The sequence below is a fragment of the Mesoplodon densirostris genome, chromosome 3 (assembly GCF_025265405.1).
Source record: "Mesoplodon densirostris isolate mMesDen1 chromosome 3, mMesDen1 primary haplotype, whole genome shotgun sequence".
NCBI classification, from domain to species: Eukaryota; Metazoa; Chordata; class Mammalia; order Artiodactyla; family Ziphiidae; genus Mesoplodon; species Mesoplodon densirostris.
Window position 1 is genome coordinate 31,163,623 of NC_082663.1, and position 12,557 is coordinate 31,176,179.

General features: G+C 37.2%; 1 protein-coding gene across 2 annotated transcripts in view; it reads left to right on the forward strand.

Moving 5' to 3' along the window:
- Positions 1-12,557, forward strand: part of NIPBL (NIPBL cohesin loading factor) — a 199,123-nt gene that overhangs the window by 154,956 nt on the left and 31,610 nt on the right. For both annotated transcript variants that reach the window (XM_060092809.1, XM_060092810.1), the window contains exons 31-32: positions 13-111; positions 940-993. In XM_060092809.1, the coding sequence (XP_059948792.1) occupies positions 13-111; positions 940-993 (153 nt within the window). The remainder of the gene's footprint in view (positions 1-12; positions 112-939; positions 994-12,557) is intronic.

The following is a 12,557-nucleotide window of genomic DNA, read 5'->3' on the forward strand; positions in this document are numbered from 1 at the left end:
TCTTTCTTCTAGAAATTAGTAAATGAAACATTCCAAAAACTCTGGTTTACTCCAACTCCACACAACGACAAAGAAGCAATGACAAGGAAAATTTTAAATATCACTGATGTGGTAAGAAGGACTGGAACAAGGGTGGTCCCTGTGGATGCAAACCTCATTGAGGTCTGCCTTGTCTTACAAAGGGAGAGACAATGACAAGATATTTGGTTATTCTCTACTACATCCCTTCCTTTATATTTATGGATGTACTCAAGGGATGCAAGTAAGATGAGAGTGTTGTTTTCGCCTAGCCCCACTTTTTGGCATCCACTGAGTTAAAGCGCTGATACTAAAATTCTCCAGATTCTTCCAATGATTGAAAACTGAAAGGGAAAGGAGAAGTGGATAAAAAGATAACGATAACCCATGGATGGCAGCCTGAAATGAGATAGTAATTTCTACCTTTTTCAGAAAACATGAATTAAGATTAGTTTCATTATGTTTAATTATACACATAAGCTACAATTTTTCTTGACCCAGAATACTGTTCATGTTTTGAACATAAGAAATTTTATATTATGGATTACATGATCAACTCTGTTTCACTGATGTCTTTAAATCTTCTATCTCGAAGGAAAATAAGAAGCAAACATTTCCATTTTTATTGTTTTTAGACCTTACAGATTTTTCTGATAGTGTGTGATTCAATAATACCATTCAGAATGTATACCATTTTTAAAATTTCAATGCATTAAACTAATTTCTTGAATGTCTTCTAAGATATTTTTAGAATAAAGTTCTTTAACATGGTAAATTATTGGCTCACTGAAAAAATAGTTTAAAAATAATTTTTTTAATTTAGGACTTTAGATATTTATATACTTGAGGCTATAGCATAGCAAAAGTATATTTTAAAGTAAATTTCTAACTTTGATAGTTTCACCATATTTCTCCCCTTAGGTTGCAGCATGCAGAGATACTGGCTATGACTGGTTTGAGCAACTTCTTCAAAATGTGAGTTTTTGTAGACTTTATGATTTAAAAGAAGTTTTTCAGTTATTTTTTAAGTATATACTTTGTGGTAGGGAAAATTTATTTCAATATATTAGGCTGAATGTTTTGGTTAATATCCCTGTTTAATGAATTGTTCAATTGCTTGCTACAAGTAAGTTTTCTAAATCACTAATATTGATATTCCGTCTTCCCATCCTTCTAGATAATTTTTTTATCCCTTTAATCTAGATGATAGACATGAGATCTATAAATAGGTATATAGATTGCATTAAATATATATTTACATTATTTGACATATTATAAAATATGTAGAATTTCCTATAGTAGTACAGGATTAAACCACAATTAGTGTTCTTTAAAAATTTTATAAGTTGAAATATGAATTTTTTTATTTAAGAATTTTCAGATAGATAGAAGTACCCATCACCCAGCTTCAAAAATTGTTAGCACTTTCCTAATATCTTATTTATCTCTATCCCTCCCCCATCTTTTTAAAAAAAATTTTTTTTTGGCTGTAATACTTTTAAAGAAAATCCCATACTTTGTATCATTTCACCCATAAATACTTTAGTATTGATCTCTAACAGAAATGACTTTTTAAAAAATAACCAGAATATCTTTATCATCTATATCAAAATAAATATTAATAAAATTATTTCCTAATATTTAATACCTAGTCGATGTTCACATTTCCCTGATTGTCTCAAAAATGTATTTTTATAGTTGGTTTGCAGTTGCTTTGGTTGACATGACTGTTAAGTCTTAGTCTATAATAGTCAACCCTTCACTCCTTTTTTCATGCCACTTACATGTTTTCCTGTAGAGTGTCCCACATTCTGGATTTCACAGACCTGTTCTTTCTGGTGTCATTTAAGTTGTTCCTCTGTCCACCATTTTTTTCTGTAAACTCTTAAGTTAGATCTAGAGGTTTACTAATACTGAAGTTCAGTTTTAGGAGTATAGACAGAAATACTTCACAGGCAATGGTAAATATTATTGCCTCACATCAAGAGGCACATAATGTTTGGTTGTTACATTTTCAGTGATTTTGATTGCCTGGTACATCTATTATACAGTCTTTCAGGACTGGTTTTAAATGATCATTACCTAGATTCATTATTTTCATTAAAAGTGGCAAAATACTGGTTTTTTCTAGTTATTTTATTTATTCCATATTAATTAGCAAGGATTCTTCTTTAAAGAGGAATTTGTCATAATATTTGGCTACTGTAAAATACAGTTTGTACAGGAAGGGCAGGGGAAATACTTTATTCTTTCCATTACTTAATCAAGTTTCAGAATAATGAGTTTTCCTGTCAATATCAGTGTGAACTAAGATTTTTGTATCTTTGTATTTTAATTTATTGCAATCATAATTCTTTTTGAAGCTCAAATTGTCCCATCTTTGCCCAGTGGTAGTCCCTTCAAATGGATCTTGTATCTTTTTGGTATAACCTCATTACTCTTTTGTAGCCTGATTACTTTCTGCCTCTACAAGATGCCCTAGACTCAACTTATACATTTTCTGTCCCAAACCTGAAATCGACCGTTTTTCCAAAGAGCCTTGAATCCCTTTGGTGGGAATAATCTGGGTGCTGTGGATGTTCATTACTAACGGGTTATCATAGCTTTGGGCCTTTTCAGAGGATAGAGCTAAAAGATACATATTTCTTAGAAAAAAATAAACCAAGAATTTATATTGATATTTTTAATTCAAATTTAAGATTATGAGATTCTGCTTCTTTGATTTTATTATTTCCTTTAGGCTAAAAATCTTATTTCCAAGGAAATGGACATAATTTCCTATTTGCTTTGCCCTACTATATTAACAGTAAGATTACTGGATACAGTTTAGGATTTTTTGTGCATTTCTTTTTATCTGTAGCTCACTAAACATATACCATTAAAAGTCTATCATGAAGTAATTTTTTCTGTTCGATTATGTCAACAATTTACTGTTAAGTCTATTTGTTTACTTTTTTATTTTTAATAATACTTTTAGTAATAAAACTGTATTTAGCAATTTTTTTTTCTTTTTGCGGTACGCGGGCCTCTCACTGTTGTGGCCTCTCCCGTTGCGGAGCACAGGCTCCAGACGCGCAGGCTCAGCGGCCATGGCTCACAGGCCCAGCCGCTCCGCGGCATGTGGGATCCTCCCAGACCCGGGCACGAACCCGCGTCCCCTGCATCGGCAGGCAGACTCTCAACCACTGCGCCACCAGGGAAACCCTAGCAATATTTTTAACAATCAATCAGAATTATTTCATTGAGACATAATTTACATGCAAAAATTTTCACCAATTTTAGGTGTACATTTTTATTAACTTTAATAATTATTTACAGTGATGTAAAGAATATCACTCTTAAAAGCTTCCTTGTGCCTCTTTGTAGTTGATCCTCTCCCCTTGGTCCTTGGAAAACACTGATTCACTTTTTGTCACTACAGTTGTCCCTTTTGTAGAATTTCATATCAATAGAATCATACAACATGTAGTCTTTTGTGTTTGACTTCTTTTAACTAGCAGAATGTTGCTGGTGTATTAATGTTTTATTCCTTTTTATTGCTGAGTAGTGTCAATAGTATGGATGTATCATAATTTCTTTATTCACAAATTTATGGACTTTTGGGTTGTTTTCAGTTTGGACTGTTATGAATAATCCTGCTATGAATATTTGTGTGCAAGTTTTTGTGGGGGTAGGTGTTTTCATTTCTCTTGGGTAAATTCCTGTGATCGTAATTGTTGGGTCATGTGGTGAGTGAGAAACTGCCAAGCTGTTTTTCCAAAATGGCTGAACCATTTTGCATTTCCACCAGCAATATTCCAGTTGCTCCACATCCTCAGTACTTGGTATTGTCATTCTTTTTAACTTTAGCCCTCTGGTAGTATGTAGTAATATGTTGCTTTAAAAAAATTTTTAAGATGCCTTTTTTAAGCATCTTCATGGTATTTGCCTGTTATCCAGTCTGTAATATCTTGGACTCTCTTCATCAATCATCTTCCATTTTATAATTTTACATGATATATTTGACATCCTTTCCCTGCTAAGTCACATAATTAGCTCTATATTATAGAGCCTTATGACCATCTTAGTTATATTTATGTCAGCCATTCCAAAGGGGGCATAATAATTTCTAGAAAGCTCTACAACAGTGTTTCATGTGATAATTGTAATAAATGTTAAAGTAAGAATTAAGTATAGCTATCAGAAATGTCATTAGTTAGTATTAATAAAAAGAATCTAAGATAATATCCCTATGTGTTATTAGCAAGTTGGAAGTAGAAAAGAGAACACTAGATTTATAACCTCTTAGCAGTAGTTTTATATTCTTTATATCTTTACTCTCTAGTCCTCTTTTAGTTCATTGATTTCTGTTGCTCCCTATTCATTGCTTTCCTACTTTAGTTTCTGCCAACAATTTAGTTTACCAAAATGACATTGTGACTTTCTGATACAGTCATTAGACTAGCAGAGTTTAGGTTAATGAAATAAAGAAAACTAAAAAATATTTATATAAATACATCTGATGGAGATATAACCAGTCTTAGCAGTTGTAACAGCACTGTGCATAAATTTTAAGAGAAGCTGGGAAGGATACAAAGAAGAGACTACTGGAATTGTTTGAAATTCTTGAATCAAAAATAATTAGCACTCTTACTGTTTCCACATGGATTCATGTACACACATTCCATTCTGTCCAATTTCAGATATTTCTCATTATTATTTTTATTTTGGGTCGGCTTTGTATAAATCAGTGATTCCCAATTCATGGAATATGATTTCCTAGGGAAACTTGAAGTACTACATGAAATAGTTTCATATTTACACAGGCATCAAACTCTGTCCACTAAACTACATATACACATTTTGTAAATGTATGGAAATTCAATTCCCTTATAACTTAATGAATTCATAGCTTTTTTGTGATTTTTTTCAGTAGTATGTGAAAGAAAAAGTTCTATCATGAAAGTCCTTACATTTTTTTTATTTCTAAAAAGTGGTTCAATTAATTTAAACCACTGTCATAGCCTATGGTGGGTACACAAAATTAATTTTACAGAGCCACTCATTGTCATCACTTATGATCTAAGACTACAGCCTTTTTTTTAGTTTACAAGAAAATGCAGGCAATGAAAAAACTTGAATAAACTATATTTCATCTGTTCCTGGCCTTTGTAGTCCAGAACAAGATCTCCTTCTTGAAGTTTACAATCAAATACTCTTATTGCCATCAATCAGTGAATGAATAGAGAAACCGATATATCCATACAATTTGATAGTGCTCCACATCTTAAAGGAACAGACTGCTGATACATACAGCAACATAGACGGTTAATGAAAACACTGCAGAATGAAGGAAGCCTTACACAGAGGAGTACATACTCTGATTCCATTTATGTGAAGTTCGAGGAGTGACAAAACTAATCTGTATTGGAAAAAATCAGAGGAGTGATTGCAGGGGGCCAGGGATTGACTCAGAAGGGACATGTATTAGTCATGTTTCTCCAGAGAAACAGAACCAACAAGATACTGAGAAAGGGAGACAGAGAAAAGATTTATTATAAGGAATTGGCTTATGTCATTATGGAGGTTCTTAAATCCCACAGTCTGCTGTCTGTAAACTGGAGACCCAGAAAAGCCCCTAGTATGAAGTTTAGTCTGTGTCCTAAGGCCTGAACCGAGGAAGCTGATAGCATAAATCCCAGTCCAAATGTGGGAGGAGACCAATGTCGCAGCTCAAGTACTCAGAGAATGGTTGGATTCTCCCTTCCTCTACCTTCTGTTCTATTCAGCCCCACCCACATTGGAGAGGGCAGTCTCCTTTGCTGAGTTCACGAATTCAAATGCTAATCTCATTTAGAATCACCTTTACTCACCAACACGTCCAGTAATAATGTGTAACCAGATAACTGGGCATCCCTTGGCCCAGTCAAGTTAACACTTAGAATTAACCGTCACAGTTCTACCCTTTGTTAACTTGGTACCCATATACATCTCCTTAAACCATACTAAATCTCCAAATAAAGACAATAACAAGGTCATGATTCTACCTAACATGATACAACTATCATGCATGTAACCAAAAATGCACTAACCCATTCCCCAGAAGAAGTCCTTGAGTGATGTTTACTCTTCTTGATATCCCATAATTTAAGTACTGTGGTGTCAGATTAACAACATTTAAATACTATGATATGAAGTCAGTACACTTTATGTTATGTGATAAAGGAATAAGGGGGGGGAAGAAAGATATTTTCTCACTTTCCCTCTCGATCTCTCTCTCCCTTTCCCTCTCCCCCACCTCTGTACACACAATACACACACATGTACACACACACAAATGTATTCATGACAAAATAAGTAGGAAATACTCATGGCAATTAAAGTCCTTATTTCTATAACTGGTAACGTGATCACAGCTGGTATAATACTAAGAGATGGCCTAAGGGATCTCTTGTATTCCAGACATACTCTTCCATACCTCCATTATAGAGTAGTACTCCAATTTCTTCTTGTTAGTCAGGATCAATCACTCCATCCAGACCCTAACTCCCTTCTTTGTTGTTGATTCAGAAGCATGAGGAGCACACAGTAGTTGGGTGACAGTACTAACTTTCAGTTCAGTGGGATTATGGTTGTGTCTCCTGGTAGAAGCGTTCCCTCTCTAGAACCTCTCTCTAAGCCAGCAGAGCATAAAGTAGCTGGAACAGAAGCAAAAATTTTGCTAATGGGTCACTAGGGGTAATAGTGAGTGATGCCCCTCAAATTTCCACCTCTTGATTCCTGGACTAATCCTGGCTATGGACTAAACAGCACCATGTATTGATGCTGATTCAGAGCATAAGAGCCTGCTGGAGAATCTTGCCTGAGCCATTGCAGGATAGTGCCACCTATCTGGTGCTGTAACTGACTCTTTAAAGGGACATTCCACATTCTATCAAGTCAGCTGTTTCAGAATAGTCGGGAACATGAGCGTGGGCTTGTTGCTGCACTTCTTTTGCTGTGAAGTGAGTTTCTTAATCAAAAGCAATGCTGTTTGGAGTACCATTATGGTAGATAAGGTATTCTGTAAGTCCACAGGAGATAGTTTTGGTAGAAGCATTGCATGCAGGAAAGGCAAATCTGTATCCAGAGTGTCTATTCCAGTAAGAACAAAATGCTGCCCCTTCCATGATGGAGGCAGTCCAGTGTAATCAACCTGCCACCAGGTAGCTGGCTGATTACCACAGGGAATCATTCCATATGAGGGACTCAGTGTTGGTCTCTACTGCTGGCAGGTTGGGCACTCAGTGGTAGCCATAGCCAGTGTGGCCCTGGTGAGTAGAAGTCCATGTTGCTGAGCCTATGCATGGCCTCCATCTCTGCCACCATGGATAGTTTGTTCATGAGCCCATTGGGTGATGACAGGAGTGGCTGGGGAAAGAGGCTGATATCCTCAGAGAAGGTATCTGCAGAACAGGTCATCCTATCCACTTGATTTTTAAAATCCTCTTCTGCTGAGGTCACCCTTCGGTGAACATTCATGTGGGATATAAATATTTTCATGGATTTTGCCCATTCAGAGATGTCTCCACATGCCTCTTCCCCAGATTTCCTTATCACCAACTTTTCAATCATGTTCCTTCCAGGTCCCTGACCATCCAGCCAAACCATTGGCCAAAACCTATGAATCAGTATATAATCACACATCTGGTCATTTCTCCTTCCAAGCAAAGTGAACAACCAGATGCACAGCTTCAGGTTCTGCCCAGTGGGAAAATTTCTCTTCACCACTGTCCTTCAGGGATGTCCCAGAAAGGAGTTGTATTGCTACAACTATCCACTTTTGGGTGGTACCTGCATATTGTGCAGACCAATCCATAAACCAGGCCCAAGTCTTCTCTTCCTCTGTCAACTGACCCTAGGGTCTTCCCCATGGTCAGCTGAGGCCATAGGTGCAAGCTGGGAGAGAGAAGGTAGTATAGCAGAAGTGGGAACCACAGGCATTTAGGCCATTTTTTCAAGTGCCCTTCAGCCTACTCTGACCTAATCATGTATATACCACTTACATTTGATAATAGAGTACTGCTTTTCACACCCAACTTTATGGCTTGGTGAGTCAGAAAACACCCAGTTCATGACAGCTCGGAACGCATGATAATTTGGTGGCCCATGGCTAGGCATTCAGTATCTACTGAGGCCCAGTAGCATGCCAAGAGCTATTTCTATGGAGGATGGCAAGGCTTTGCTCCAAAATCCTAAGGGCCTATACTGCAGTTCACATACGGGGGCTTGCCAAAGACTCCAAACAGCATCCCTGTCTTCCATTAACACTTCAAGCACCACTGGATCTGCTAGATCGTATGGCCCAAGTGGCAAAGCAACTTGCACAGCAGCCTGGACCTATTCCAGAGCCTTTTCTTTTGTTCTGGGCCCCACTCAACACTGGCAGCTTCTTAGGTCAGTCAGTAAATGGGCCAGAATAATATACCCAAATGAGGAATTTGTTGCCTCCAAAATTCAAAGAAACCCACTAGGTATTGAGTCTCCTTTTTGGTTATAGGTGGGACCAGATGCAACATCTTCTTTACTTTACAGTGAATATCTCAATATACCCCACACCACTAAGCCCCCAGGAATTTCTTTGAAGTAAAAGACCTCTAAATTTTTGTTGGATTTATTTCCCACACTTTGACACGCACATCTTACCAATAAGTCTAGTGTAGTTGCTACTTTTTGCTTACTACATACAATCAACATAATGTCATCAATGTAATGGGCCAGTGTGATATCTTATTGAAGGGAAAGATAATCAAGAACGTGCAAACTAAATTATAATGTATGGCTGGAGAGTTAATGTACCCCTGAGATAGGGCAGTGCAGTGTATTGCCAGCCTTGCCAGCTAAAAGCAAACTGCTTCTGGTGGGCCTTTGACAGGGATGAGAAAAAGGCATCTTCCAGATCAGTAGCTGCACACCAGATCCCAGAGGACGTGTTAATTTGCTCAAGCACTGATACATCATCTGGTACAGCAGCTGCAATGGAGTCCCGACCTGGTTAAGCTTATGCTGATTCACTGTCATTCTCCAGGATCCATTTGTCTTCTCAGGCCAAATAGGCAAGTTGAATAAGGATGTGGTCGGAATCACAACCCCTGCATCCTTCAAGTCTTTGGTGGTAGCACTAATCTCGGCAGTCCCTCCAGCGATACAGTATTGTTTTTGATTTACTATTTTCCTAGGTAGAAGCAGTCCTAGTGGCTTCCAGTTGGCATTTCCCACCACAATAGCCCTCACTCCATTGATCAAAGAACCAATGTGGGGATTCTGTCAGCCTGTGAATAAATCTATTCTAATTTTGCATTCTGAAACTGGTGAAATAACCAGAGGATGGGTTTGGGGACCCACTGGACTCACTGTGAAACAGACCTAAGCTATACCTTCATTGATCATCTGACCTCCATAAGCTCCTACTCTGATTGGTGGGCCACAGTGATGTTTTGGGTCTCCTAGAATTTGTGTCAGTTCAGAGCCAGTGTCTGGTAATCCCTAAAGGTCTAATAATTTTTTTCCCCCAATGCACAGTTAACCTGGTAAAAGACTGTAGGTTCCTTTAGGGAAGGTTGGAGAAAGGATTAACAGTATAAATTTGCAGTAGTGCATGGAACTCCTTCCTCAAGAGGATTCTTCAAAGAATGCTGTGGATTGAATGTTCGTGTCTCCAAAATACATAATGTTGAAGCTTAATCCCCGGTGTGATGGTATTAGGAGATGGGGCCTTTGGAGGATAATTAGGTCATGAGGGTGGGGCCCTCATGAATCAGATTAGTGTCCTTCTAAGAAGAGACATGAGAGAAATTACCTGTCTGCTCTCTGCTGTGTGAGGATACAACAAGAAGACAGCCATCTCTGCAGTCTAGGAAGAGGATCTTCACCAGAAACCAACCATACGTTGATCTTGCACTTCCCAACCTTCAGAACTATGAGAAATAAATTCTATTGCTTAATCCACATAGTCTATGGTATTTGTTAAAGCAGCCCATACTAAGAAATTGGTATCAACAAGTGAGGTGCTGCTGAAATAAATACCTAAAAATGTGGACGTGACTTTGGCATTGGGTAGTTGGTAGACACCAGAAGATTTTTGAGGTGCATACTAGAGAAAAACTGATATTGCTGTGAAGACATTAAAAGGCAATTCTGATGAGGGCTCAGAAAGAAAAGAGAAGAACTATAGGGAAAGCTTCTTTCTCTTTAAAGCATATATATAATCATGTACAGAATGTTGGTAGAAATATGGATGGTTAAAAGCCATTTTGATGAGGTCTCAGATGCAAATGAGGAACATGCTATCAGTCAACAGAGAAAAGTGACTTTTTGTTATAACGTGACAAAGAACTTGGCTAAATTGTGTTTCTGTTCCAGTGTTTTGTGAAAGGTAGACCTTCAAGTGATGAAACTGAATGTTTAGCTGAGGCGATTTCTAAGCAAAGTGTTGAAGGTGCAGCTTGATTTCTCCTGCCTGAGTTTACAGTCAAATACTGTCTCTGTCTCCATCAGCCAGTGAATGGGTTAAAAAAAACCTGATGTATCCATACAACTTGATAGTATACCATATCATAAAGGAACAAACTATTGATACATACAGCAACATAGGTAAATAATAAAAACATGTGGAACGAAAGAAGCCTTACACAGAAGAGTGCATATTACGATTCCACTTATATGAAGCTCTAGGAGAGGCTAAACTGATCTATATTGGAAAAAAATCAGAAGAGTGGTTGCAGGGGGCCAGGGATTGACTGGAAAGGAACATGAGGGGACTTTCAGGGGCGATGGTAATAATCTATATCAGTGGTTCTAAAAGTTATCAAGATTACCTGTGACTTGTTAGAAGTGAAGTTCTAAGGCTTTACCCCAGACTTAATTAATCCATAACTCTGAAGTAGGGGCCCACCTAAACAAAGTCTCCAGATGATTCTGATATAAGTTAAAGATGGAGAAAGACTGTCCTTTATCTTGATAGGGAGTTTGACTTATATAGGTGAATACACTTAACAAAACCGGGCGAGTATACACTGAAGATTTGTATATATTTCATGTAAATTTTATCTCAAAAGGAAGAAAGAGGGCTTCCCTGCTGGCGCAGTGGTTGAGAGTCCTCCTGCCGATGCAGGGGACATGGGTTCGTGCCCCGGTCCGGGAAGATCCCACATGCCACGGAGCGGCTAGGCCTGTGAGCCATGGGCGCTGAGCCTGTGCTCCGCAACGGGAGAGGCCACAACAGTGAGAGGCCCGCGTACCGAAAAAAAAAAAAAAAAAAAAAAGAAAAACGAGGAAATACACTGATGTCTGCAGCTTACTTTGAAATGCATCAAAAAGATGGATAGAGATGTGTATATGTTTACATATACATATGCACACATATATACATATATCTATGCATGCATATCATGGGGCTGGTTTAACATCACACGTGTGTATGATTTAACGTTAAACAAAAAATAATCATGTCAGGATACAGGAGAAATCGTTGATAAAATTTAATACCCTTGAATGACAACTTCTAGTAAACTACGAATAAAATCTGACAGAGAATAAACTCTAAAACCTAAAATGAAAATCATGCAAAATGGAAAGATATTAAAAGATCTCATCAAAATCAAGAACAAAAAATATTCATCAAACATGTCAAAGTGATTAAAAATGTATATGGAAAAGTAAAGAGCTGAAAATAATTGTCATTTCTGAAAATGCAGGGACACTGATGTGCCTTAACAAATATCAGGACTTATTTTTAGAGATACAGTAATTAAGGTAGCATGGATTTTTCAATAAATGAGACTGGGCCAAGTGGCTATCCATAAGGATTTTTTTTTTTTTTTTAATTCTTCAACTCAGCAGTCAATTCCATATAGATGAAAGGAAATCTTTAATACTTACAGAAGAAAGTATATGTGTGAATATATTTTTGACCTTTCTTAGGGAAGAATTTCTTAAGTCACAAAAGCCATTAACCTGGAAAGATTGATAAATTTCACTGCCTTAAAATGAGGAACATTTATGAATCAAGAAAACACAAGTCACAAACTGGGAAAGATATTTGATACACATATAACTAACAAAGGATCATTGTTAAAAATATGTAAAGAACTCCTGTCCTGCAAACCAGTATAAGGCAGGAGTCCTGGCAGGAAAACAGGAGAAAGTCATGAATAGGCAGTTCATAGAGGAGATAGCACACATGGCCTATAAGGTATTCAGCCTCATAAATAATATAGGAAATACAAATCAAGACCACATTTTACACCCATTTGATTGGCAAAAGTTGAAGTTCGGTGATAACAAATGACAGAGAAAAGGTGGATTAAATAGCATCTCTTAAACACTGGTGCTGAGAAAATATTACAACAAAAGTTTAAATTTAGCATTATTTCATAAGGTTGAACATTCATATATCCTATGACCCAGTAGTTCCACGCCAAGGTATATACCCAAGAGAATCTTGCATATGTGCACCAGGAGACAAGAATGTTCATTATGCCACTAAAATTTTAATTAACCTATCTTCAGAAGAATGGATA